Genomic DNA, 25,222 nt, shown 5'->3' on the forward strand with positions numbered 1-25,222 from the left:
GAGACAATGGAAATGAAGCACAGAGAAAGACCAAGGCAGTGAAGTAAATGTGACAGTGAAGCAAAGGTAACAGTGGAAGTTAACAGGAAACAAAGCCAAATAAACCAAGGCTGTTAGCCAAGGGCAGGGAGGAGTTTGCAGCTGTGGCTAAGCTAAGGCTTAGAATCCACCTTGTGTCCTAGCTAAACAATGCAATTCTAGATTTAAAAACTTAAGCATCCAACTAGAATGGGAAGAGAATCAGCTTGCTCACTGATTTGCCCCTAGCATTGACTGTCTTTTGACAGAACAATCAATCACAGGCATATCAGAGCACCAACTTCTTCCCATTACTCAAGCAAAACAGGCCTTCCTAGCAATTCATCATTCAATAGAACTAAGGTTTCATCTGAGCCTCAGCAGTGACTCAGAACATAATTAACACTACAATGGAACTAAACATGATCATTTAAACTACTAAACAGTGAATGAAAATTGCAAAAGAAGAACCCTAAAAATTAACAGTGAAATTAAATTAACATTGAGAATTAAATTAACCCAATTAGGGGGTATCTCGGCTAACCAAGAACAACCTTTAACATCCTACATCACTTCCCTTTTATAGCTTACAACAAATTACAAAACCCTAATTCGAAACCCTAATTTTTGGGGAAAATCAAATTCTCTCACAAATTTCCTGAATTGAGCTCGACCCATGCTTTGGGTATGTCCCCTCTGCTCTTCTGAAGCTTTTCCTGCCCTCAATTTTGTCTTCTCCTCGCTGTTGGTGAAACCCTAGCTCGAGATTTCTTGTCAAACCCACACCTAGGGTTCAGAGATGTGAATTTGGAAAGAAGTCTAGGCTAGGGAGAGATGTCGTGGTGTTGTCGGGTGGTTGTGGTGGTGGTGTGGCTCGAGAAGAAGGTGTAGCTGGTGGAGGTGATGGAGTTGCAGAGCTGTGGAGCAGCTCTCTGCAGACGGAGTGGAGGAGAATAACTCGATGTTTTTGGGAGAAGGGTGTGTTTGGCGATGGGTATAGGGTGTTCGATACTTGGGTGTTAGGCGGGTTCGGCGAGGTTTGATGATCTGCGACAAGGAGCGATGGATGGGAAGATGGTAGGTGGATCCAACGGCGATACGGAGGTAAGCGTGGAGCGACCGTCGGATGAATGGATGTAGCAAAACGGACGACCCAAGATGGAGATGGGCGTTGCGATGTAAAGCGGGGGCTTCGGAGTTTGATGTGCGATGATGGAGCGACCGTAGGATGCTGAAATGCTTCGATCTGACGGATGAAATCCGAGACGGGCTTGGATAGTGGAAATGTGTTTGAGTAAGGGTTTTGGGCCTTGGGTATGCCAAGCCCATATCTTCTTTAAGAACAATTCTTCCTCTTCAAGCCCACTTCTAGTTGATCCGGCTCTTGCAAACATCATTCTTCGCTTCCTCCTATCGAGAGTCTTTGTCGTTCCTTTGCTCTTTTCGCTCCGTGAGATAACCATGCTTTGTTTAGTACCTAAAAATGCAAAAATTAATTAAGAAAAGTATTTATTCTTGAAAACAACGAAAATACAGAATATGGGATAAAATGTAGAATTAATGCACAAAAGATGAGTTAAATGCCAAGAAAAATATATAGAAATATGCGCTTTTTAGCACTCATCAGCGAATGGGTTACTATGGAAGGCTTTTCAACATCATTGGGATTTAACGGTACACTCAATGTCCGCGGCCGACTTCGAATCCTACTTGGAGAGTTTTATTGGGCTATGGAAGAAAGATTACGAGAAGCGTGTGGTTTATTGCTTGAAGAAATTGTTGGATTCGTACAAGGAAAAATTTGTGTATGCTTACATGTATTAACACATGCATTACAAGAATGAGGCGACAAGTATCGCGGAAGGATCTCATGGACGTTTGAAAAGCTTGCTCCGAGGGAGCCAAAACACCGTGGTTACATTAAAAAAAGCCATCCATGAATATACCAAGGCCGATATTATCAAGATAACCGCTCAAATGGAAGAGAGTAGGATGAAAATCATCACAAGCTACAAGGAACACCATCGATTGATTAGAAATTTAAATTATAGGGTGTCTCAATGGGCAATCATTTCTATGATGAAGGATTACAAATGTTATGTGGATAGGGAGAAGAAGAATTGAATGCAAATGTATGACGATGACAGCCTTCGGATTTCCGTGTCGTCACATGATCGTGAAGTACCAACAAGGAATTCCTTTTGAAATCATTGATCCGTTTTGGAAGCAACTTACTTTCAAACCAACACCAGCCGAAGAACCACTCGAATCCTTTGTGGACACGGATATTGGAAGGGAAATCATTGAGAAATTCGCAAAAAAGGATGGCTTGGGAAGAAAAGTTTTGATGTACGACTTAAAACTATCCGCGAATCCCCATATGGTACCGGTCAGAGAACCAACGGTGCTACCACCGACGGGAAGACCACCTACCAACATGGATAGGAAGGAACAAAGAAAATAGTTTAAGGTTGCAATGAGTACCGGAAAAAACCCGTTATTGAGTCATAAAAGAATCCTTTGTCGACATAAGAATGAAGACGTTAAATATGAAGATACTAAGGTTCCAAAGGAAAGGGGTCGACCGAAGATGGGGGAAAGCGGGACAAGTAGCGCACAAGCCAAGACAAATGTTTCAACCGTTCCTTCACACATAGAGAATGAAGAGACACCGGCTAAGAGGAAAAGGGGTCGACCAAAGAAGGGAGAAAGCAGGACAATTGCTCCTTCGCAACATGAGGATCAAATCGCTCAGTCGCAACATGAGGATCCAATCGCTCCTGCTCAAGAGAGTCAAGCGCCAAACAATCGATTCGTTCCTTCTCAAGAGATTCAAGCGAGTACAACAAGAGTATCAAGGTTACATGCATGTAAGGGAGAAGCAAGACAAAAAAAAATTTATGGTGACTCTAAGGGCCGCTCTTGGTGATGGAAACACGCCTAGGGATGAACGAAGTAGACCCCATCGAACTTGTTACACCATATTTGAGGAGTATTACTCGAAACTTCCTGAAATCATTAAGCCCTAATTGTTATCCACCGACGACGTGGATGCAGATGGGAATTGTGGTTATCACGTTACATCGGAACAAATAGGCCATATAAGTTTGGCGGACGATGAGAACCTAACCCAATGTCAATATTTTAGAAAGATGATGGCCTTGCGCCTACAAGAAGACAAGGAATTTTACATATCGATGATGAAGGAAGGAAAAACAAGAGAAGACAAAGAAGTGATTTTTGAAGAAATGGTTGTTAGAGTACAAGGGCCAAAGGGGAATGGACCAATTATTCGAGATCATTGGATGCAAATGCCTGTATGTGGTCATCTCTTGGCGGAAACGTGGAGTTGCGTTGTTCATCTATTTGGTAAGGGATCATGTTATACATACGCACCAAAATACACCATTTGGGATGAATCGCTTAAAGATCGGAGAATTGTTTTATTCAACCATAACAACAAACATTATATCGGTCTTAGAGTACGTGATGATTGTCCATTACCACCGGTAGATAAGTTAAATGAGGTCTCGGACCTCACCAAGGAGTGTCTTAAAAAATACGATGCCAACATGAGGCGATGGGAGGAATTGATCGAGCCGGATCAATTCGAGGGTATCCATTTGTTGGAATGAGTATTTTCCTTATGTTAAAAACTTGATCTATCGGATGCTTATATTTTGTCGCTTTCTTATATTGTATTTTGCAAACTTGAACCAAGCTTAATGAATGAAAGTGGTTTTGTTTTTTTGGGAAACTTGAATTGGACTTTAAGTTTACTTATAAAGTCCGATTCTTGAAGTAATTTGTTGCAGCTTTTTCAGAATCGGTCTATATGGAGTATAATGTAATCCGATTATTGGATACAGAGATTTTTAGCTAAACAATCGGATTACATATGGTCCAAAATGATCCGAGCATGAATCAAGAATCGGTTGATTTGTGTATTAACGTAATCCGATTATATTTGATGTTCATTACATCAACTCAGAATCGGGGTATGTAGGTTCACAGTAAAATCCGATTAGCTTCAAAATCGGATTACTATGGTTTAAATATAAACCGATTCTGGGTGATTTTCAGATACCTTGATGAGCGAATTTCAAAGTTTTAGAGGTAAATCATTGTAGAGTATCTCTTAGAAGGAAGGGGTTAAAGGGATTTAACTCAATCACTTGAATTGTCTGTTTTGGGGGTTTTTTTTTTTCTTTTTTGTAAACCAAAAGGAAATTAGATTATAATTGTTGTTTGTGATTGATTAGGATTTAGTTTTAATTTTGATGAAAGTTGAGTATTGATTAATAATTTTTGTATTTGTTGATTAAGTTATGATTTTGTATTTGTATTTGTGTTAGAATAATTAAAGTTTTTTTAAGATTAATCTAGTAATTTTACAATCTTTGGACATCTCTTATCATTTTCAATTGGGTGGATGAAGAAATCCATAGGTCCAATTAAGTGGCATAGGCCCCAATTTAGCCAGTCATTTTTACCTAAAAAATAGATCATTTTTCTGAAGCACAAAGGAAAGGAGTATATTGTTTGGACCAATTATTTCCAAGCCCAACTAAATTTTTTGCTGGGTAAAAAAGTTCAATTTTTATCCAACCAAGAAAAGGGATGATTACCTCCCATTTATGTTTTATAGCACCCACCAAAACTGTAGATACTTACACCCACAATACACTCTTAACTACTTGACTGTTTCAAAACAACTTTGCAGATAATTACAAGTAACAGTAGCAGCATATACAAGAACTGAAATTGTAAAAAAGGAATACATTGCCACACAGCAGAAAGTGTAAGTTCTAATTCCCAACTCCGTCGAGTAAGTCCTACAAATGTTCATTCTCCCGAAGTACTGAATCAGGAACTACAGCATACTTCTCCATTCTTCTGGCATGCTCAGAAAAAGCTGCATTAGCACAAGCATCCCAACTCTCGGCCATCCCCGTAAGAGTTAGATCAGGAATCCAGTGGAGGGATTTATATAACTTATTCTTTGCATCTGTTAATAGATATTCGTATTCATAACTGTGACTGTCAAAACAAAATGTAGGAAACCTTGTCAGAGGAATTCTCTTCATAATCAAGTACATATAATAATTAGAATCCAACCAAATACATTTGACCTTGATTCATTTCATACATATACATGGACTAGTATCATCTGTGGTCTAACATGAAAAAATGATGACAGTCGGTAAAACTACTAGTTGTTGTTGATATCAATGATGTTCATTTTTTACCTTGATTCATTTCATACATATACATGGGACTAGTATCATCTGTGGTCTAACATGAAAAAATGATGACAGTCGGTAAAACTACTAGTTGTTGTTGATAACAATGATGTGTTCTTTGCTGAATTTGCGATAGTGATATTCATTTTTGAAAAGGACACAAATATTCGTGATGCTAAAAATATAAAAGAACAACAGTTGGTGAGTTGATTCTCTTACCTCTGACTGTCGTGCAAACAATCTAATAGTACAGGGGTACACAGGGGATAATTTGCGGGGATTAAGAACCACATCGGTAGAGCAGGAAACTGGTACAAGAACATCATATAACATCTAAGCATATCAAGTTTATCACAATTAACTAAAGTGAAGTGAGAAAGGTGGCATTGTTCACCTTTTCAGTACTTGAACTGCGAGATATTGGGCTGAATGTACAGTTGACAATCATTCCTTCAACATCTTCACCAGCACCTGATGGCAGAGTGATACTCTCGTCACTAATACTCAGTTTTGTATTGATCAGCACATGGTTGGTCGCTCCAACTTCTTGCACAAGGACATGATTAACCTGCAATCATGAACCCACCGACCTTTGTAACTATTTTGCCATGAATGGTGCAGATAACACAATTTTCGAGTAACATACCTCAAGTCTGGATTTCTTAATTCCAGATGTTGCAGCTGAAGACTCAAATCCAGTTACCCCATAATCTTCATTATAATCAAGTACCCACCTTTCAACTGAATAGCATTGCTTCAGTTTCTTTTCGTCCACATTGTTTATTACTTGGAAATTTCTACCTTCGACATGACCCCTTGTGGTAGACGCTAACTTTTCATGAAAAAAACCTTCGCCAGGGTGTGCTCCTGCGAATACATCAGTCATACTGACTACTGAACGAATGTCCTTGACCGCCGCACTTAATGCTTTAGGTGACGATCTCTCTACCTGAAGAAATACCACAGTGCTACAATTTTATGCCAACAGGAAAGTGACAATATTTAACACAGAAAGGTGCAATTAGAATGGAAAGCCAACTAACCGCTCTAACTAATCGTTCTATAGGCGTTAGTGTTGAAACTGACTTCTCAGGATTGTTCTGGTTGCTGTCATGCTGTTTAAGTTGAGGAATTTGCAACTGTGACAACAGGTCACCAGGTAATTGAACAGCTGCCATGACATTCGCCAAATTCAGATATCCAACAATTTTTTTCTCCCAACGAATTACATCATCCATAGAGCCACGAGGACCTTGTGACATTTGAAACATATATCGTGCTTTTTCCAAATTTGTTTTATACTTTCGGATATACTCAATCTCATCAGGCTGCAGCTGTAAAACAGAATCAATTCGTCATGCAACGAATGACAATACCCGATAAAAAGAAAAAGAAGGAACAGAACCAAACATAATTATAACGTACATGAGAGGGAAGATTTTCTGAAGAAATAGGCAGCTGCTGAATTCTGCAACCCCACCGAGCAAGCATTTCGTCCAACAGAGGAATGTACGCTTCTTTCATGAAATTATACTGCAATTGAGAGTTTTATGGTCAAACAAGAAAAACAATGTAGTGGTTCATTCTGGTTTCCAGAAGTCCTTTAATAATCATATAAGGAATAGTGCAAGAACGAAAGATGAAACTGAATGGAATACCTTATTTGTTATCTCAGTCTGCACATCTGTGCTTGTACCTCTAGAACTCGTACCATCTACTGATGCTAGCCAAGCAAAGAAGAAACAAAAGGAAAGCATAAACACAGTAAATGAGATGACAAAAAAACATAGAAAGAGTAGTTAAAGTCATTTCATGGGAATGGTGCTGTCCTTGCTGCAAACCTATGCTTAGTTGGTACGAAGTTATGTTTAACTCTTTAAACAGTTAATCCAAATAAAGATATACACAGGATATCATCAAAACTCGACTAAAAGACAAATACATTCTTATTACAGTAGTTAACCATCAATTGTAGCATTGAACTGTTTATTATTAAAAGTAATCCACCAGCTCTAACTTGGGAGTTCAACACTTGTAAATTTCTAAAAGCGTTCTTGAAACTCAAGTACAGCTGGATAGTGCAGCAGAGATGAAATAGTTAGACACATTAAAGGATTGAGAAACATACTGTCAAGTACACAATAAGAAAATCTAACAAACAACCAAACCGGTGGGTTCCAAGAAAACCTAATTAGCAGTGTTCAATTATCCCGACTTTCTACATATCTGGTTAAAAATTCCACTAACAAAGCATTACAAACATTTGTTTGAAAGATATCAAAGAGGGACAGAAAAGGAATGGGAATATTTCCATCCTTTGGGAGTGAAGACGCACAACATTCTGCTGATATTCGGGTTTACCTGGTAAATCAGATGAAGCCAAAGGTGTACAAGAAGAAAGTGTAGAGGAAGGTAAATTTGTAGATTGCAAAGGTGTTCCGGCTTTCTGTTGAGGAATTTGCAACAACGACCGCTGGTCACCAGGTGATTGAAAATCTGCCATGAGATTCGGCATATTCATATTTCCAACAAGTCGTTTCTCCCAACGAATCACGTCATCCATAGAGTAACTACAGTGAATTTCTGATCTTTGCAAGAAAGATTGTTCTTTTTCCAAGCCTTTTATATACTTACGGAGAAACTCAATTTCTTCAGGCTGCAGCTGTAAAATAGATTCAATCCGTCATGTAATGAAAAAGGATACTCAATAAAAAGAAAATGAAGAGAAGAATATAACCAAACAAGACTAAAAGGTACATACATTAGATGGAATATTTTCTGCAGAAACAGGTAGCTGCTCAAGTCTGGAACGCAACCAACCAAGCATAATGTCCAACCGAGGAATGTACATTTCTATCAAGAAGTCAATCTGCAATCCAGAGTTTTATTGCCAAAAATCAGAAAACAAGAAAATACAATGTAGTGGTTCATTAGTCCTTAATGATACAAGGAATATTGCAAGAACGAATATGAAATTGATTAGAATACCCTTTTTAGTATCTCACTCTGCTCACCCATGCTTGTATCTCTCAAACTCATTGTTTCTACTGATTCTACCCAAGCAAACAAGAAACAAAAGAAAAGCATAAAAACAGTAACTTGGATTGAAGTAGAGTCAAAAACAATTATCAAGACTCTTATTAAAGATCAAGAAACATGTTCTCAATAAACAACATCAAACAAAGAACCACAATTATCATTATTATACAACGATCTGACATTCTAATACATTTCTGGTCAAATACTCACAATTTGTCACTCGATCTTTGATTGATGTTTGTTACATTAACCAAAAGAAAATATATAAATTTCTCCAAACACTTTCTTTCAAAGATTAATCACAAACAAAGATATACAAAGAAATTATCAAGAACAATTATCAAGACCCGATTAAAAATTCTCTTATTGAAGAAATTCCACCAATTCGAAGACATTCAAAATCAAGAAACATGTTGTCAATAAAGAAAATCTAACAAAGAACCACAAGTGTATTACCTAATTATCATTCTACTACACTTCTGGTCAAAAATTCTACAAGAAAAGATGAGAATCAAATACTCACATATTTTTATTTGATCTTTGATTGATTTTTGTTGCATTAACCAAAAGAAAACGTATAAATTTCTCCAAACCCTAGGTTTCTTTATACCCAGAAAATAAGAAATTAGGATCTTGAGAGAATTCCTCAGCTCTCGGAATATGGAATCGGTTTTATAGATGGTGGAGGTAAAATCGTTGAACCGATCTATGGTATTCATAGTTGTTGCTGAAGAAGGAATAAGAATCGGCGGTGGCGGAGAAGAAGAAGAAGAGTAGAGAGGAAGAGTGAAGTCGGGCTTCTTTTCCCGCTTTTCTTTGTTAGTATCACCAAAGCCGATATTTCCACCCCAAAAGTTCAGCATTCTCCTAGGTGTTATTTCCCCAAAAACAGACAGCCAGGATCCCTAGGTAAATGGGAAGGTATTGCATCTTGAGTTTGCCCTCTAGCCAGGAGGAGCTGAGCCAAGAGTTGACTAAACCTGGCTCTAGTTCCTAAGATTTTTGTAATTGTAAGAAAACCTCCGTTCTTTTTTCTTCTTGTTTCTATGTTTGGCTTGCTAAATATTTATCAAGTATTAGAAAGAGTAGTTATTGTTTTGATTGTTCATAGTACAATCAGAGAAATCGAATAAGAGTGTGATCAACTATTTTATCCTCTAGGATTTTCGACAAGAATTGAGTGCTAGCACAATCAAGAAGCAGTGTCGCGAAACGCCTTAAAGAAAGTGACCTAATCCACGATTTTGTTATATGAGATTTGTTCTTGTGTGATTTATTTTGGTGCAATTTATTTCTTTCGTTGTCATTCTAAAATAATGAAGTTCAATATTTTTCATTTTAATTGTTGCTAAAACGTGGAAATCGAATATTTCTTTCTTCAGTACTTCTTTATCAAAAGGTGCCTTAATTATTTAATTCATTTTTTTGCTATAATATTACCATATTATCATTTATCGTTTGTATAAGTGTTAGTTAATATATATGACCAGGTTCTTTTACTGTTAAAAACTCTCATGTTTCTCCATAACTGAGATTATTGTCCTTCGGGACATGGATTATGCCCTATTGTATACTACACGATGTACACCTTAATTAGGTCTTTAAATTTTAAGAACAGTTGGTCATTTCATTCACCTACATACAACTTAGAATCATAATTAGCATCTACTTACCAAGTGAATCATATATTCATACTCGTGGCCGTATATTTTTGTTATAGCATGAGTTACTTTGGATGCACATCATGTTAGTTTTTGATTGAGTTAGCATTTCTTAGGCCTTATATTGTTAGGCTAGAGTTTTTCCTTTGTTGGGCTTTTTATATTGTAATATGAAAAGTATTCTATCGGGAGTTTGTACTTCGTACTTACTCAATGAATCCTGTTTTGAGGTATACACAAATTTTTGAGGCATACAAAATCATTTTCCTATCTAATGTTGAAAACGTGGGGTACCAAAATACAACACCATCTTTTTATTAGGCAACCTGTATGGACTAAACTCGAATACAATTCTGAGAGTTCAACTTAATGAATCTCAACCAAGGAATTATATGAAGAGCTTATATCTCTTTCTCTCACAATTCGAATGGCAAGTTCGTGAACCGAATTATGTGTGAGAGTATTTGGACGATTTTAAAGACCAATATCCAAGAATCAATCAAGTTGTATCCAACAAACAAGGATGGATATATCTAGTTTGATTGATTTACGTACAACCTTTGATATTTTAATTATAAAGATAAACAATATAATGCGAAAAAATAAACAACACAGACACCAGAAATTTTGTTAACGAGGAAACCGCAAATGCATAAAAACCCCGGGACCTTGTCCAGACTTGAACACCAAACTGTATTAAACTATTACAGACACTAGCCTATTATCAGAATTTCGGACTGGAATGTAGTTGAGACCAAATTAAACCGTCACAGCAATTCAGTTACAGTCGTTCTCCTTATGCCTCTTGAATCCCAGAAGGACTCCGCGCAATTGATTCCCTTAGTTGACGTCCTTTACATCCTTAGGGTTGTTTCAACTCAATTGAAGACTTTCCGTTCAGATCAAAGTTCAAGGTGAGGTAGGAAATCGATTGCAATAGACAAAGTATAGAAAACCTCAAAATCCGGTCTTATGACTCCCGATGAGCAGCCTAGATTATTATTCACCTCACCAGTCGAAACTTGTGGAATCACAAAGTTTGAGATGAAGATATTTTGTGATTTCAAATCTATCTTGTTTGAGTGAGTAGCTCAACAATCAAAACAAGATCAGGATACTCGAACTATCAAGAAAAAGATAGTTGGACATGGATTCACGAATCCCTAGGTGAAGCCTTTTTAGTCGCTAAACCCTAGAAGGGTTTTAAGGAGAGAATGACTCTAGTTTACAACTAGCGTACACAAGAATAATGTTAGGGATTCAATGGTCCCAGTTGTTAGAGGTTCTCCTTTTATAGACTTTCAAGGTCAAGGTTGTTTTAGATTTAAGCTAAGATAGCTTGGAACCAAGCAAATCACTGTTATATGAACTTGACTTAAATTTATATAGTAGAAATATACACTTTGGTTAGGATGGACCGTAACTGAACCGTGCACAATGACCTATTCATGCAGGTTAGTCGAAACTAGAAAATTGAACGATAAGCTAAACCATTTTCATATAACACTTTAAGACTTTTCTTGAATCACATATGATCAAAATATCTAGATAGTGTTTTGAGAGAGTTGTTCAAATGTCATTATCTCATGGAAATAATTCTGATGCATATGAAAACAGTTGAAAGGTAAGTACGTGTACTATACTTGTTCGTGAATATGTTTGTCATGGTATGTGTACCGGGTATATATGGATACCCTTAAGACAAAAACAAGTTCACGAACTCACAGATCTTTTATGGTTTGCATATTGGGTATGCGTATCGTGTTTCGGTTTTGAAACCAGCAGATCTTTTCTGGTTTGCATACTTGGTATGCATACTTTTCCTAGTTCACGATCAACATACTTTTTATGGTATGGATACCGGGTGCATGTATTGAGGCTCTGGACTTATAACAGTTCTCCCAGTATGTGAACTGGTATGTATATTGTCCTGTATCCAGATTAACGGTGGTTTTATATCTCTCTAATAATCAATTCGAAATATTCTCAAATAACATCAACGACACATATCATTGTTCCGGGTTATTTTCAAAGGATTAAATCTTGAATCGTAATTAGGTTACAAACAATAAATTGTTCTAAACCAAATTTATCAAGTATGAACAAATGTTCTTAAGCTTAGTCATATTTCGAGAATAATATTCAAGATAAACTTGACTCGGAATTTCTATTATACATGTACTGTCTAATTTAGTCATGCGACAATGCCTCAAAGATATGAAGGTGAAAATTTGAGAAATAGGTGGTTCAGTCTTCACTTACCTTTTGATGTTGAAGTTCTCCAATGCTCATGTTCATATTCGCCTTCAAACGGTAGAACACAGTGATATCCGATTCTCAACTACAAACTTCTATCCTAATCCGAAACTTCACTAAATGTAGACTATAAATCAAGATATAGTTTTTGAAAATTTGACGACAAGCTTGAGATATCAACACTTGTGAGTTCGACCAAACAATGCTCCATCAAGTGTGGGTTTATAAGGGGTGTCCTTGTAATAAGTAGATTACTAAGTTACCCTTAATTATTTTAAATTACTTAAATACCCTTCACCTAAATCTAAACATAAACATGAACTAATCAAAATCTAAAATCATTTTCAAAACCAAAAATCATTTTCATCCCTAACCTAATAAAATTATTACCAAACCGTTTTGATTTTATTTTTCCCCGGTGACTAATTGTTGATTCATAATCATTGATTAAAACCACAAGTATAAAATGAGTCGCGTGAATCGTTGCACAAGAGCTCCAGATCCGCATGTTAGAACCCAGTTCTTCAATTTTTATGTTTCAAAATGATAGTTCGGCTGATATTGAAATATCACGTCTTATCCGACCCAGTTTATAATGAAGAAGACCTTTAGGTTCGGCTAATTATCTGATGTATTATTTTCAGCCAAACCTTGTTTATTTCGGATAAAATTTATTTTCGGCTAGTTCGAAAAGTTAGATTACTAGACGAACCTATCAAAATGTTCCACCAAGTCAAAGTTCGGCTGATACGATATCTAAACTGTAAGCCGAACATTTAGCTGGTAATGTTCGACTCTTATTGGAAATGCATGCAGTTGTATAGCCTCACCTTTAACTTGTCTGTTTTACACTACCAGATTCAGGTGTATCATAGTAAGCCGAACATGACTATGTAAGTCACAACTTATAAAAAACCAAACTACGAAGTACAAGTTCGGCCAACAACAGTGCAGTTTAAATAAGCCTAACGCTTATTCCTAACAAGATTCGCTAGTAATTCTATAGCCGAACCCAGCACTAAACATCTAAAAAAGTTTGTACAACTTCGATCTTTTTAAGAATTCAACCTAAAAAATGGAGATTAAACATCATCTACAAGTATACCTGTGAGTGAATCTAATTTGAATCACTCTAATCACTAAAATCTCAAAATCCAAGTTTCTTTTCACTTCTTCTTCCTCTCACAAATCTCAACTCTTTCCCTTAAATCTGAATTCTTTATTGACTTACCACTAATAATTTATTGTAATTGGTGCTCATCTTGTTACCAGGCTACCCACCAACTTATTGTAATTGGCATTCTAACCCATTTCTTAGAGATTCAATGTAGACTTAATATTTCACTGAAATATATTTCTTATTATGTTGTATTCATTTACCACTAATAATTTAATTTTAATCAATCATTAACATTATTAATTAATCATTATCATTAAATCTAATCATAATTATCAACACTAATCATATAAGGGTACTCAACTTATCTAAAAATTTACAAATCACATGTCTATGGAACAATTGTTTGCTTAGCTAGGAATGACACCTCCTCCAGATCCTTGTTTCTCTCCCCAAACATCTTGCCGTTATTTTATTTCCAAATGTTCCAAAAGGATATGACAAAAACTCCAAAACCAACAGTAAATAGACCAAAAATCTCTCCACATGCTTTTATTTTTATTTTATTTGGTCACTTCATTGGGGGAGAAGTAAACATACTGCACTGAACATAAAAGAAATTACATTCAATCAAGGAATCGACAAGGTGGACAAAATCTTAACAAAGAGTTCTTTTTTTTTTATAGGCTAAAGCCAGGTCCAGGCCCTATTTAAATCCAGCCAATTGGACTAACCACACTGCTAGACCCAATCCACCAAACCCCTCTATACAATTAAAATAAATAAAAATCTTTATGGTGGAAATCGAACTCCTGACTTTCTTCTTATGGGATAGTTATGTTCTTGGACCCAGAGAGAGAGAGTTTACATACTACTAAAAGAAAGTAGAGCACAAAGTTAGGATTTGGAACCAAGCGTAAATATTTTCCACCCAAAAAAGGGAAAAAAAACTAAAAGAAAATATGAACCGTGTGATTTCATTTTAGTACCAGCTAACAACAACTAACAAGATCCGACTAACCACTCAACTACTCAAGAGCTCCACTTTTCGTTTTCTTCCTTTTAATACATGTATCTGAATCTGGTAGTATTTTCTACTTCTTTGCTTGAACCTGTTTTGAGTTTGAAGAGATGAAATTATTTAGAAGCCCAGCTATTTATGCTGAATCCATGCAACTTTATTTTGGCAGTCGACCATTGGCTGATGCCAACTCTTCATTAATAAAAGAAAATCCATATGAAAGCAAAGGAATCAGCCATGGCATTTATTTATTTTTTAGAATAAGGAATTACATTACTGAAATAAGAAAAAAAACAAAAGAAAGATTGTTGTCATGCTATTAAAACAGGACATGCCATGTTCTGAGTTTGAGGCAACAATATATTGGTAGTACTAATACCTTTTTCTTGATTATTTAATTTATCTAATCAAATAAACATATTTAAAAAGGCTGGTAAATCTTCCTCCCAACTGTTGAAAAGTGAAGATTTTCTTGTCTCCGCCGCTTGCTTATCTGCCACCGAATTGCCAGATCTGTGAACAAATTTGAACCCCAAAAAGTGGTTTCATTCAGCTAAGATTTGCATTGCCTCCTTGACTAGAATCTGATTCCTCCAATCCATCATTGTTGTCTTTCCTTTGATAAATCCCACAATCCTTTCACAATCTCCTTTCATCCAGAAATGTGCCAAACCTTCATTTTTGGCCCATTTTGTTCCCTGCAAGAGAGCTACAGGTTCTGCTTTTCCTGCACTTGTAGCCAAGAAAACTCATGACTTAACTACTCTTCCATTACCTATATCATCTCTCAGAATTAGTCCAAAAACAGCAAAGATTGCCTCTGAAATCCAAGATGCATCATAATTTAATTTAAAACAGTGATGTTCAGGGCATTTCCAAGGAACATTTTGAATTTGCTTTACTGTAGGACAACCATTAGCTATTATCAAGTTTCTTTCATTACAACTCTAGAAGTTTAAGTGTCTCTGAATTATAATAGAGGTATGTAAAGAAGAAGCATTTTTCTCCTCAAAAATCCTATTACACCTCTCTTTCCAAATAAACCAGCATTTCGTAGCATTAATTTATATTACTTTCTCTCCCTGCAATTGCCACCAATTATAATATTCGATGAAAGAATTTCTTACAGTATTAGATGGACCTTCACCAGCAAAAGGTGGTTGCACCCATATTGACTTATCATACCAACAATCGGACAAAAGATGATGAACTGTTTTTATTTTATCTTGACAGAAGATACACTTATTATCTACGTCATGCATGTGCCGACTGAGAATTTTTGTTACAGGCAATGCATCATTCATACATTTCCTTAAAAACAGTTTGATTCTTTGAGGAATCTGAGTCCTCCAGAATATCTCTGTAACATTGTCTCCTTCATGTTTACCATATAGTCTATCATACAATGATCTAACTGTAAAAATGTCATTCCTGGTTATCTTCCATCTAGGTTTATCATGATCTAAGGTATCATTCACATCCACAAACAGTTTTATTTTCAAAATAGATTGAGCAATTATATGAGGAAAAGAAGCAATGATGATTTCTTGGTTCCACTTTGTTAGAATATGGGCATCCAACTCAAAACCAATTGGCAATAAGTGGAGAGGCCCGAAGGATTATAAACTGCAGGATCTTAGATTGGCCAATCGGTTCCACTCTGTTCCACCCCCCCCCCCCCCCCCCCCCCCCGTATAGCCTCGTTGGGTCTAACACGTGGACAATTCAATCGGGTAACGGGGAGTAAAGGCGCGGTCTAATGACTCGTCGCAAATAGCCTTCTCTGATACCATGTTAGAATACGGGCATCAAACTCAAAACCAATTGGCAACGAGTGGAGAGGCCATAAGGATTATAAACTGCATGATCTTATGGATCTAATAATCTCAACACACTTATTAGTATCTAGATTAATCAGATCCAATACAAGTGTTAACTGAGAGTTCCTTTCAGAACAAATTTGATCTAGAGTAATTTTTAAATCTGGTATTCATTGGTCAGTCTATATATTTATAGACCGTCCATCCCCAACCTCCCAACAAGTGTACCTATGAATTAAATTAGCCCCTTGAACAATACAGTTCCACGTCCAAGAGGATTTCATAACTTTTTTTAAAACCAAAAAAATATTTCTTTTTTAAATACTTTTTTTCGAACATCTTAACCCACCAAAAATTGGGTTCTGAGATGATTCTCCAAGCAATCTTATCCAACATTGCCCGATTCATTTTTCCAGCATCTTTAAAACCCAAACCTCCCATTGAGATTGGTTAAGACATGAATTTCCAGGTTTAAATGTAGTGCCCTTTAGCATTAGAGTCTTTTCCCCACCAAAATGCACTTTGGATATAGTTTATTCTAGCTGTAATTTTTTTAGGGAGTTTAAAACATCCCATTTGGTAGATTGACATGCCAGAAAGGACTGATTTGTTAAGAATCAGTTTACTTGGTTGGCTGAGAATCTTGCTTTTCCAACCTTTTATTCTTTCTTCCATTCTGCTTACTATGAAGTCAAAAAATTTCAGCTTAGACTTTTCAATAAACAAAGGAACTACCAGATAGGAGTCCTTGATATCTAGTTTCTTTATTTTTAGCAGTTTGGACATCATTTTTTTCATCTTATGATGAATTTTTTTACTAAAGAAAATTCATGATTTTTCAAAATTAACCATTTGTCCCGATACTATACTAAACTCATGAAGAGCCGTCAACAAGTTTTTGCAGCTGTGTAGGTTAGCCTTTGTGAAGATTAAGAAATGATCAACAAAGAAAAGATGAGAAATTGGAGTATCATTCATGCTTATTTTTAATCATTGAATTTCTTTTGAGTTTTCTTTAGATATTAAAAATATTGAAAAGACCTCCATATATATAAGGAACGGAAAGGGGGACAAAAGATCCCCTATCTTAAGCCTCTTGTAGGTTTGAAAAATTCACCTGCATTGCCATTTAACAGAACTGCAATTGATGCAGTTGAGATGCATTGGCTAATTAAAGAACGATTTTTTGGGGACCATGGTTTTTTTGGGGGGACCATGTTTTATTTTGAGTAAAGACATTAGAAGTAAATCTAGGTCACCCCTTATCTGGATATTTATATTAATACCTAAATTACCCTCCTGATTAATTTTGGGTGATGATTAGTTAGTGTTAATAATAGTTAGTGTAATGATTAGTGAGATGATTAAGTTAAAGATAATTAGTGATATTAAAAAATTAGATGGTTTTTTTTTAAAGAAGTAGAATTATTGAGAGAGTAAAGTTAGAGAAGATGAAGAAGGAAAACATGAAAAACGGTGGATTTTACCAACCACAACCGGAGGAAGGGTATTTGAGTACCCAGGTGTGCTTGAAACTTAGATAATGTTGGTTGAATTGCTCCAAACTTTCAAAAAAAATGAAATTTTTTATGTAGATTTGGGTCAGTTCGGTTACCATATGTCAAGAACATGTAACCGAACACACCTGAAAGTGTAGTTCGGTTACGTTTTCCAAACACGCAGGTTACCGAACTCGCTCGTTAATGGAGGTTTTGGTCGTACAGTGTAATGTTCGGTTACCTAGGATAAAATGGTAGGTAACCGAACTTTGAACTTAACAATTTATTTGGGTACATCTTGTGTGTTCGGTTAGTTCGCAAACTTCGACGCAACCAAGTTCCCAACCGAACTGCAGTTTAAAAGTAACCTAGTGTTAGAAGTTCGGTTGGTTCGCAAACTTCAACATATTTTGCGAATCAACCGAACTGGGCTTATATATGCAATTAGGCAAACGTTCGGTTACTACGAAATTTATTTCTTGGCGAATTATCTAGAGTTCGGTTACTACGAAATTTATTTCTTGGCGAATTAGATAGAGTTCGGTTACGAAGTTTCAAAGGTAGAGTTCGGTTACAAAGAAAACTTAACATTTTTGCGAACGGACCGAATTTGTGGACTTCTCATTATTTTCGTAAATTAAAGTTCGGTGATATCCTTATTTTGCGAAGGAACCGAACTTATGGACTTCTGTTGTTCTAATACAAGAAGTTCGGTTAAAAGTATTTTTTGCGAATCAACCGAACTCTATTGGCTAAGTTCGGTTACTTTGTAGTTTTAAAATTTTTTGCGAAAAAAACGAACTCTATTGGCTAAGTTCGGTTATTTTGGAACTCAAGATAGTGGCCAGAACAACACAGTTCGGTTAAACTGGATTTGTTTTTTTTTTTTCCGGTTCTAAGGGTGGAGTTCGGTTACTTTGTAGTTTTAAATTTTTTTGCGAAACTACCAAACAGAGAGTTCGGTGACTTAGTTTTAAATCCAATAGAACCGAACTGTTCTTTGTGTTCTTCATTTTCAAGAAGTTCGGTTAGTAAACTAGGGTTTTTTGGAAAATCGGCCTAACCGAACATGGCTCTGTAACTCCTACTAAAACCCTATTTTGATGATTTCTATTCGATTGAAGCAATCAAAAACAAATTAAAGTGAAGGGTTTGTTGGAAAATACCTCCGGAGTGGTCCCATGGAAGAATCAGGCTGCGGCTGGCGTTTTTTATACTCGATAAAATTATCATGTAACAGAACTTAATTGTGATTGCATTGATGTTGTTACATTTCTTAAATAGGCGGTGGTGGTGGTGGTGGGAGGAGGTGGTGGTGGTAATCGGTGGTTGGTGGTGGTGATGATCGGAAGTGGTGGTGGGTGGTAATCGGCGGTGGTGGGCGGTGGCGGTGGTAATCGGTGGTTGGTGGTGGTGATAATCGGAGGTGGTGGTGGTGGTAATCGGCGGTGGTGGTGGGAGAAGGAGGTGGTTATATATATAGGTGGTTATTAGGTTGGTTTTAAATTAAACTAGGTTAAGGGTAGATTAGTCATTTCAACGTTTTAGGACACCCCTTATCACTATAGGGAAGTGGCCTAATAAAATCATGGTCCCAGAAAAACCATGATCCCAAAAAATCGTTCTAATTAAAGTACACCGGTCTTTACAAAAGCCCATTAGGATGAATCAGTTGAGATGAATCAGCCAGGGCATTGGGTCATCAAAATGTACCACCAGCTCTTTGCAGTAGTTTTTTTCTATTGAGTAAAAAGTATAATTTTTATATTCACCAAGAAAGGGGATGATTACATCCCACTTATGTTTTCTAGCACCCACCAAAACTGTACATATTATATTACACTCTTGACTACTCGACTGTTTCAAAACAATTTGCAGTTAATTACAAGTAACAGTATCAGCATATACAAGAACTGGAATTGTAAAAAAGAATACATTGCCACACAGCAGAAAGTGTAAGTTCTAATTCCTAACTCCGTCGTGTAAGTCCTACAAATGTTCATTCTCCCGAAGTACTGAATCAGGAGCTACAGCTTATGCTAGTACTTCGCCATTCTTCTGGCATGCTCAGAAAACGCTGCATCAGCACAAGAATCCCAACTCTCGGCCATCCCCTTAAGAGTTAGATCAGGAATCCAGCGGAGGGATTGATGCAACTTATTCTTTGCATCTGTTAATAGATATTCGTATTCGTAACTGTGACTATCAAAACAAAATGTAGGAAACATTGTCAGAGGGATTCTCTTCATAGTCAAGTACAGATAATAATTAGATTCCGACCAAATCCATTTGATCTTGATTCATTTCATACATATACATGGACAAGTATTATCCGTGGTCTAATATGAAAAAATGATGACAGTCGGTAAAACTACTAGTTGTTGTTGATAACAATGATGTGTTCTTTGCTGAATTTGCGATAGTGATATTCATTTTTGAAAAGGACACAAATATTCGTGATGCTAAAAATATAAAAGAACAACAGTTGGTGAGTTGATTCTCTTACCTCCGACTGTCGTGCAAACAATCTAATAGTACAGGGGTACACAGGGGATAATTTGAGGGGATTAAGAACCACATCGGTAGAGCAGGAAACTGGTACAAGAACATCATATAACATCTAATCATATCAAGTTTATCACAATTAGGTTAACTAAAGTGAAGTGAGAAAGGTGGCATTGCTCACCTTTTCAGTACTTGAACTGCGAGATATTGGACTGAATGTACAGTTGACAATCATGCCTTCAACATATTCACCTGCACCTGACGCCAGAGTGATACTCTTGTCACTAATACTCAGTTTTGTATTGATCAGCACATGATTTATCTCTCCGACTTCTTCCAGAAGGACATGATTCACCTGCAATCGAGTACCCACAGACCTTTGTAACTATCTTGCCATGAATGGTGCAGATAACACAATTTTCGAGTAACATACCTCAACTCTGGATGAGCTTTCAACTGAATAGCATAGCTTCAGTTTATTTTCGTCAACATTTTTTATTACTTTGAAATTTCTACGTTCGACATGACCCCTTGTGGTAGACGCTAAGTTTTCGTGAAAAAAAGATCTAGCTCCTCCTTTGCTAGGGTGTGATCCTGCAAACACATCAGTCATACTGACTACTGAACGAATGTCATCGACCGCCTGCACTTAATGCTTTAGGTGACGATCTCTCTACCTGAAGAAATACCACATTACTACAATTTACTGCCCGCAAGAAAGTAAAAATATTTAACTCAGAAAGACATAACTAAAATGAAAGGTCAACTAACCGCTTTAACTAATCGTTCTATAGGTGTCATTGTTGAAACTGACTTCTCAGAATCGTTCTGGTTGCTGTCATGCTGTTTCATTCTAGGAATTTGCAACTGCGACAACAGGTAACCGGGTAATTGAACAGCTGCCATGACATTCGGCAAATTCAGATATCCAACAATTTTTTTCTCCCAACGAATTGCATCATCCATAGAACCACGAGGACATATTTGCAAAGAATATCGTGCGAATTCCAAATCTGTTTTATACTTTTGGATATACCCAATCTCATCAGGCTTCAGCTGTAAAATAGAATCAATCGTTATGCAACGAAAAACGATACCTGATGAAAAGAAAAAGAAGGAACAGAACCAAACATGATTATAACGTACGTGAGAAGGAAGATTTTCTGAAGAAATAGGTAGCTGCTGAATTCTGCAATCCCACCGACCAAGCATTTCGTCCAACAGAGGAATGTACACTTCTTTTATGATATTAAACTGCAATTGAGAGTTTTATGGTAAAAAAAAACAAACAAAATCTAATTAGCTGAAACAAGAAAAACAATGTAGTGGTTCATTCTGGTTTCCAGAAGTCCTTAATCATACAAGGAATGGTGCAAGACCGAAATATGAAATTGAGTGGAATACCTTATTTGTTATCTCAGTCTGCTCACCTATGCTTGTACCTCTTGAACTCATGGTATCTACTGATGCTGCCCAAGCAAAGAAGAAACAAAAGAAAAGCGTACACACGGTAAATGATATGACAAAAAAAACATACAAAGAGTAGTTAAAGTGGTTTTATGGGAATGGTACTGTCCTTACGGCGAACCTATGTTTATTATTGAAAGAAAATCCACCAACTCTAACTTGGGAGTTCAACACTTGTAAATTTTTAAAAGTGTTCTTGAAACTCAAGTACAGCAGGATAGTGCATCAGAGATGAAATAATTAGACACATTAAAGGATTGAGAAACATACTGTCAAGTACACAATAAGAAAATCTAACAAACAACCAAACCGGTGGGTTCCCAGAAAACCTAAATAGCATTGTTCAATTATCCCGACTTTCTACATATCTGATTAGGAATTCCACTAACTAAGCATTATAAACATTTGTTTGAAAGATATCAATGAGGAACATAAAAGAAATGGCAATATTTCCATCCCTTGGTAGTGAAGACAGCACAACATTTTGCTGATATTCGGGTTTACCTGGTAAATCAGATGAAGCCAAAGGTGTACAAGAAGAAAGTGCAGAGGAAGGTAAATTTGTAGATTGCAAAGGTGTTCCGGCTTTCAGTTGAGGAATTTGCAACAACGACCGCTGGTCACCAGGTGACTGAAAAGCTGCCATGAGATTCGGCATATTCATCTCTGCAACAAGTCGTTTCTCCCAACGAATCACCTCATCCATAGAGTACTGACAGTGAAATTGTGATATTTGCAACGAAGATCGTTCTTTTTCCAAGATTTTTACATAGTTATGGAGACACTCAATTTGTTCAGGCTTCGGCTGTAAAATAGATTAAACTCGTCATGTAATGGAAAAGGATACTCGATAAAATGAAAATGAAGAGAACATTATAACCGAACAAGATCAAAAGGTACATACATGAGATGTAAAATTTTCTGAAGAAACAGGTAGCTGCTGAATTTTGGAACGCAACCAACCAAGCATAATGTCCAACCGAGGAATGTACATTTCTATCATGAAGTCAATCTGCAGTCGAGAGTTTTGTTGTCACAAATCAGAAAACAAGAAAAAAAAAAGATGTAGTGGTTCACTGGTTCACTCTGGTTTCCAAAAGTCGTTAATGATACAAGGAATATTGCAAGAACAAATATGAAATTGAGCAGAATACCCTTTTTAATATCTCACTCTGCTCACCCATGCTTGTATCTCTCAAACTCATTGTTTCTACTGATTCTACCCAGGCAAACAAGAAACAAAAGAAAAGCATAAAAACAGTAAGTTGGATTGAAGGAGTAACCCTTTCAAAGATTAATCACAAACAAAGATATACAAAAAAGACATTAAAACAATTATCAAGACTCAATTAAAAGACTCTTACTGAAAGAAATTCCACCAGTTCTAAATAGTTAAAGATAAAGAAACATGTTCTCAATAAAGAAAATCTAACAAAGAACCACAATTATCATTATTATTATACAACGATTTGACATTCAACTACATTTCTGGTTAAAAATTCTAAAATCAAAAGCATAAGAATCAAATACTCACAATTTGTCCCTTGATCTTTGATTGATGTTTGTTACATTAACCAAAAGAAAATATATAAATTTCTCCAAACCCTTTCAAAGTTTAATAATTACTCTTTCAAAGATTAGTCACAAACAACGATATACAAAGAAGGCATTAAAAAGACTTTATCAAAACTCATTAAAAGACAATTATCAAGAACATTATCAAGACTCTTATTAAAAAGAAATTCCATCAATTCTAAATAGTTAAAGATCAAGAAAATCTAACAAAGAACCACAAGTGTATTACCTAATTATGACATTCTACAACATCTCTGGTTAAAAATTCTACAAGAAAAAAAGAAGAATCAAATACTCACATATTTTTTTTTTGAACTTTGATTGATTTTTGTTGCATTAACCAAAAGAAAACGTATAAATTTCTCAAAACCCTAGGTTTCTTTATACCCAGAAAATAAGAAATTAGGATCTTGACAGAATTCTTCCTCCGGTCTAACAAGTTTCGGAATCTGGAATCTGTTTTATAGATGGTGGAAGTAAAATCGTTGAACCGATCTATGGTATTCATAGTTGTTGCTGAAGAAGGAATAAGAATCGGCGGTGGCGGAGAGGAAGAAGAAGAATAAGAGAAGAGTAGAGAGGAGAGTGAAGTCGGGGCTTCTTTTCCCGCTCTTCTTCGTTATCATCACCAAAGACGATATTTCCACCCCAAAAGTTCAGCATTCGCTTCCCCAAAACAGATATAAACCACTTTCGACCGAAACATCATCTTATTTACCATAAAAATGCATCCGATACGATACTTGGTAAAGCTGAAATTTTATGGCCAATGCTCACACGTCCCTTAGGTAAAAAGGAAGTAAACTCTAAGGCTAAGGATTAGTCCTATGGGCTAGATATCTAGCTGTTAGATTGGCCATCCACGTCAGTCTAGGCAACCTCCTAAGTCATATGGTATTGCTAATCCAGCAGCGCTAAACGCCGAATGGTTCGACGCTACATAATTTTATTTTTTAAAAAACTAATCATTATCTCTCTCCACCTTTTTTCTCTCTCTCTCCAATTTTTTTTTTCTCTCTCTCCCTTTTTTTCCTCCCTCCATCACGTTTACTCTCTCTCTCACTCTTTTTCTTCTCTCTCCATCACATTCTCTCTCAAAAATTAGTAAAGTATATAGAGCGCCGAATGGTTCGGCGTTATGTCACTTTTTGAGCGCCGAACGGTTCACCATTTCAATCTCGCTGATAGTTGGACTGCGAGCACTTGCTAGGTGAGAGAACTATCAACTATTACTGTTAACTTTTTTCCAACACTTTTTTCTTGATTTGCAACACTTTTTGGCCAATCTAGCACTCCAATCTAGCCCATAGGGGTTAGCCTAATTCCTATGGGCTAGATGGAGCTCCTAGATTGGTCAAAAAGTGTAGCAAATCAAGAAAAAAGTGTTGGAAAAAGGTTAACACTACTTATGTCTACTTCTCTCTCCTAACATTTGCTCGCAGTTCAACTAGCAACGAGATTGAAACACTGAACTATTCTGCGTTCAAAAAGTAACTTTAACGCTGAACCATTCAGCGCTCTATACTTTTTATTAAATGTTTAGAGAGAACTACTTTTTACTAAATGTTTAGAGAGAACGTGGTGGAGAGAGAGGGAAAAGAGGGAGAGAGAAATGATAATGATTAGTTGTTTGGAAAATAAAATTTTGTGACACTGTTTGGTTCAGCGTTGTTGCTAGATTAGAAATATCAAAGGACTTAGGAGGTTGCCCTAACTGACGTGGATGGCCAATCTATCTGCTAGATAGAAGACCATAGGGGTGAACTCTTCAGTTGAATGGTCCTTATGCTCGAGAATTCTTCTTTGACGTTATACCAACTAGTAAGCTCTTGTTAGTTTACCATTTCCATCGGAAGGGAGGTACTCATTGGCGTTTTCTATTTTCTCTTGAGCCTAGCTACTATAAGTTTTTTTGTTCCAATATTTTAAATCGTGTTCGCAATTTGTAAGCTTCTTGGTTAAGCTGGAGAATTGTATCACAAGCAAGTTTTAATAAGAGAT

General features: G+C 36.4%; 2 protein-coding genes across 2 annotated transcripts; both read right to left on the minus strand.

Annotated features, from left to right (window-relative positions):
• Window positions 1-4,625: 4,625 nt before the first annotated feature.
• LOC113354148 (mediator of RNA polymerase II transcription subunit 15a-like) lies at window positions 4,626-8,981 on the minus strand. Its single transcript, XM_026597575.1, has 10 exons — window positions 8,824-8,981; window positions 8,023-8,130; window positions 7,623-7,923; window positions 6,920-6,984; window positions 6,687-6,794; window positions 6,305-6,595; window positions 5,908-6,210; window positions 5,656-5,829; window positions 5,481-5,569; window positions 4,626-5,058 (listed from the first exon to the last, which is right to left on the minus strand). The coding sequence occupies exons 2-10, from the start codon at window positions 8,110-8,112 to the stop codon at window positions 4,854-4,856; spliced, it is 1,626 nt and encodes a 541-aa protein (XP_026453360.1). The 5' UTR covers window positions 8,113-8,130; window positions 8,824-8,981; the 3' UTR covers window positions 4,626-4,853.
• An 11,830-nt stretch (window positions 8,982-20,811) lies between these two features.
• Window positions 20,812-21,634, minus strand: LOC113352286. The gene is made up of 4 exons (XM_026596125.1): window positions 21,584-21,634; window positions 21,326-21,433; window positions 20,951-21,235; window positions 20,812-20,856 (listed from the first exon to the last, which is right to left on the minus strand). The coding sequence occupies exons 1-4, from the start codon at window positions 21,632-21,634 to the stop codon at window positions 20,812-20,814; spliced, it is 489 nt and encodes a 162-aa protein (XP_026451910.1).
• Between the last annotated feature and the right edge of the window lie 3,588 nt (window positions 21,635-25,222).

This window comes from Papaver somniferum, chromosome 2 (genome assembly GCF_003573695.1).
Source record: "Papaver somniferum cultivar HN1 chromosome 2, ASM357369v1, whole genome shotgun sequence".
Classification (NCBI taxonomy): Eukaryota; Viridiplantae; Streptophyta; class Magnoliopsida; order Ranunculales; family Papaveraceae; genus Papaver; species Papaver somniferum.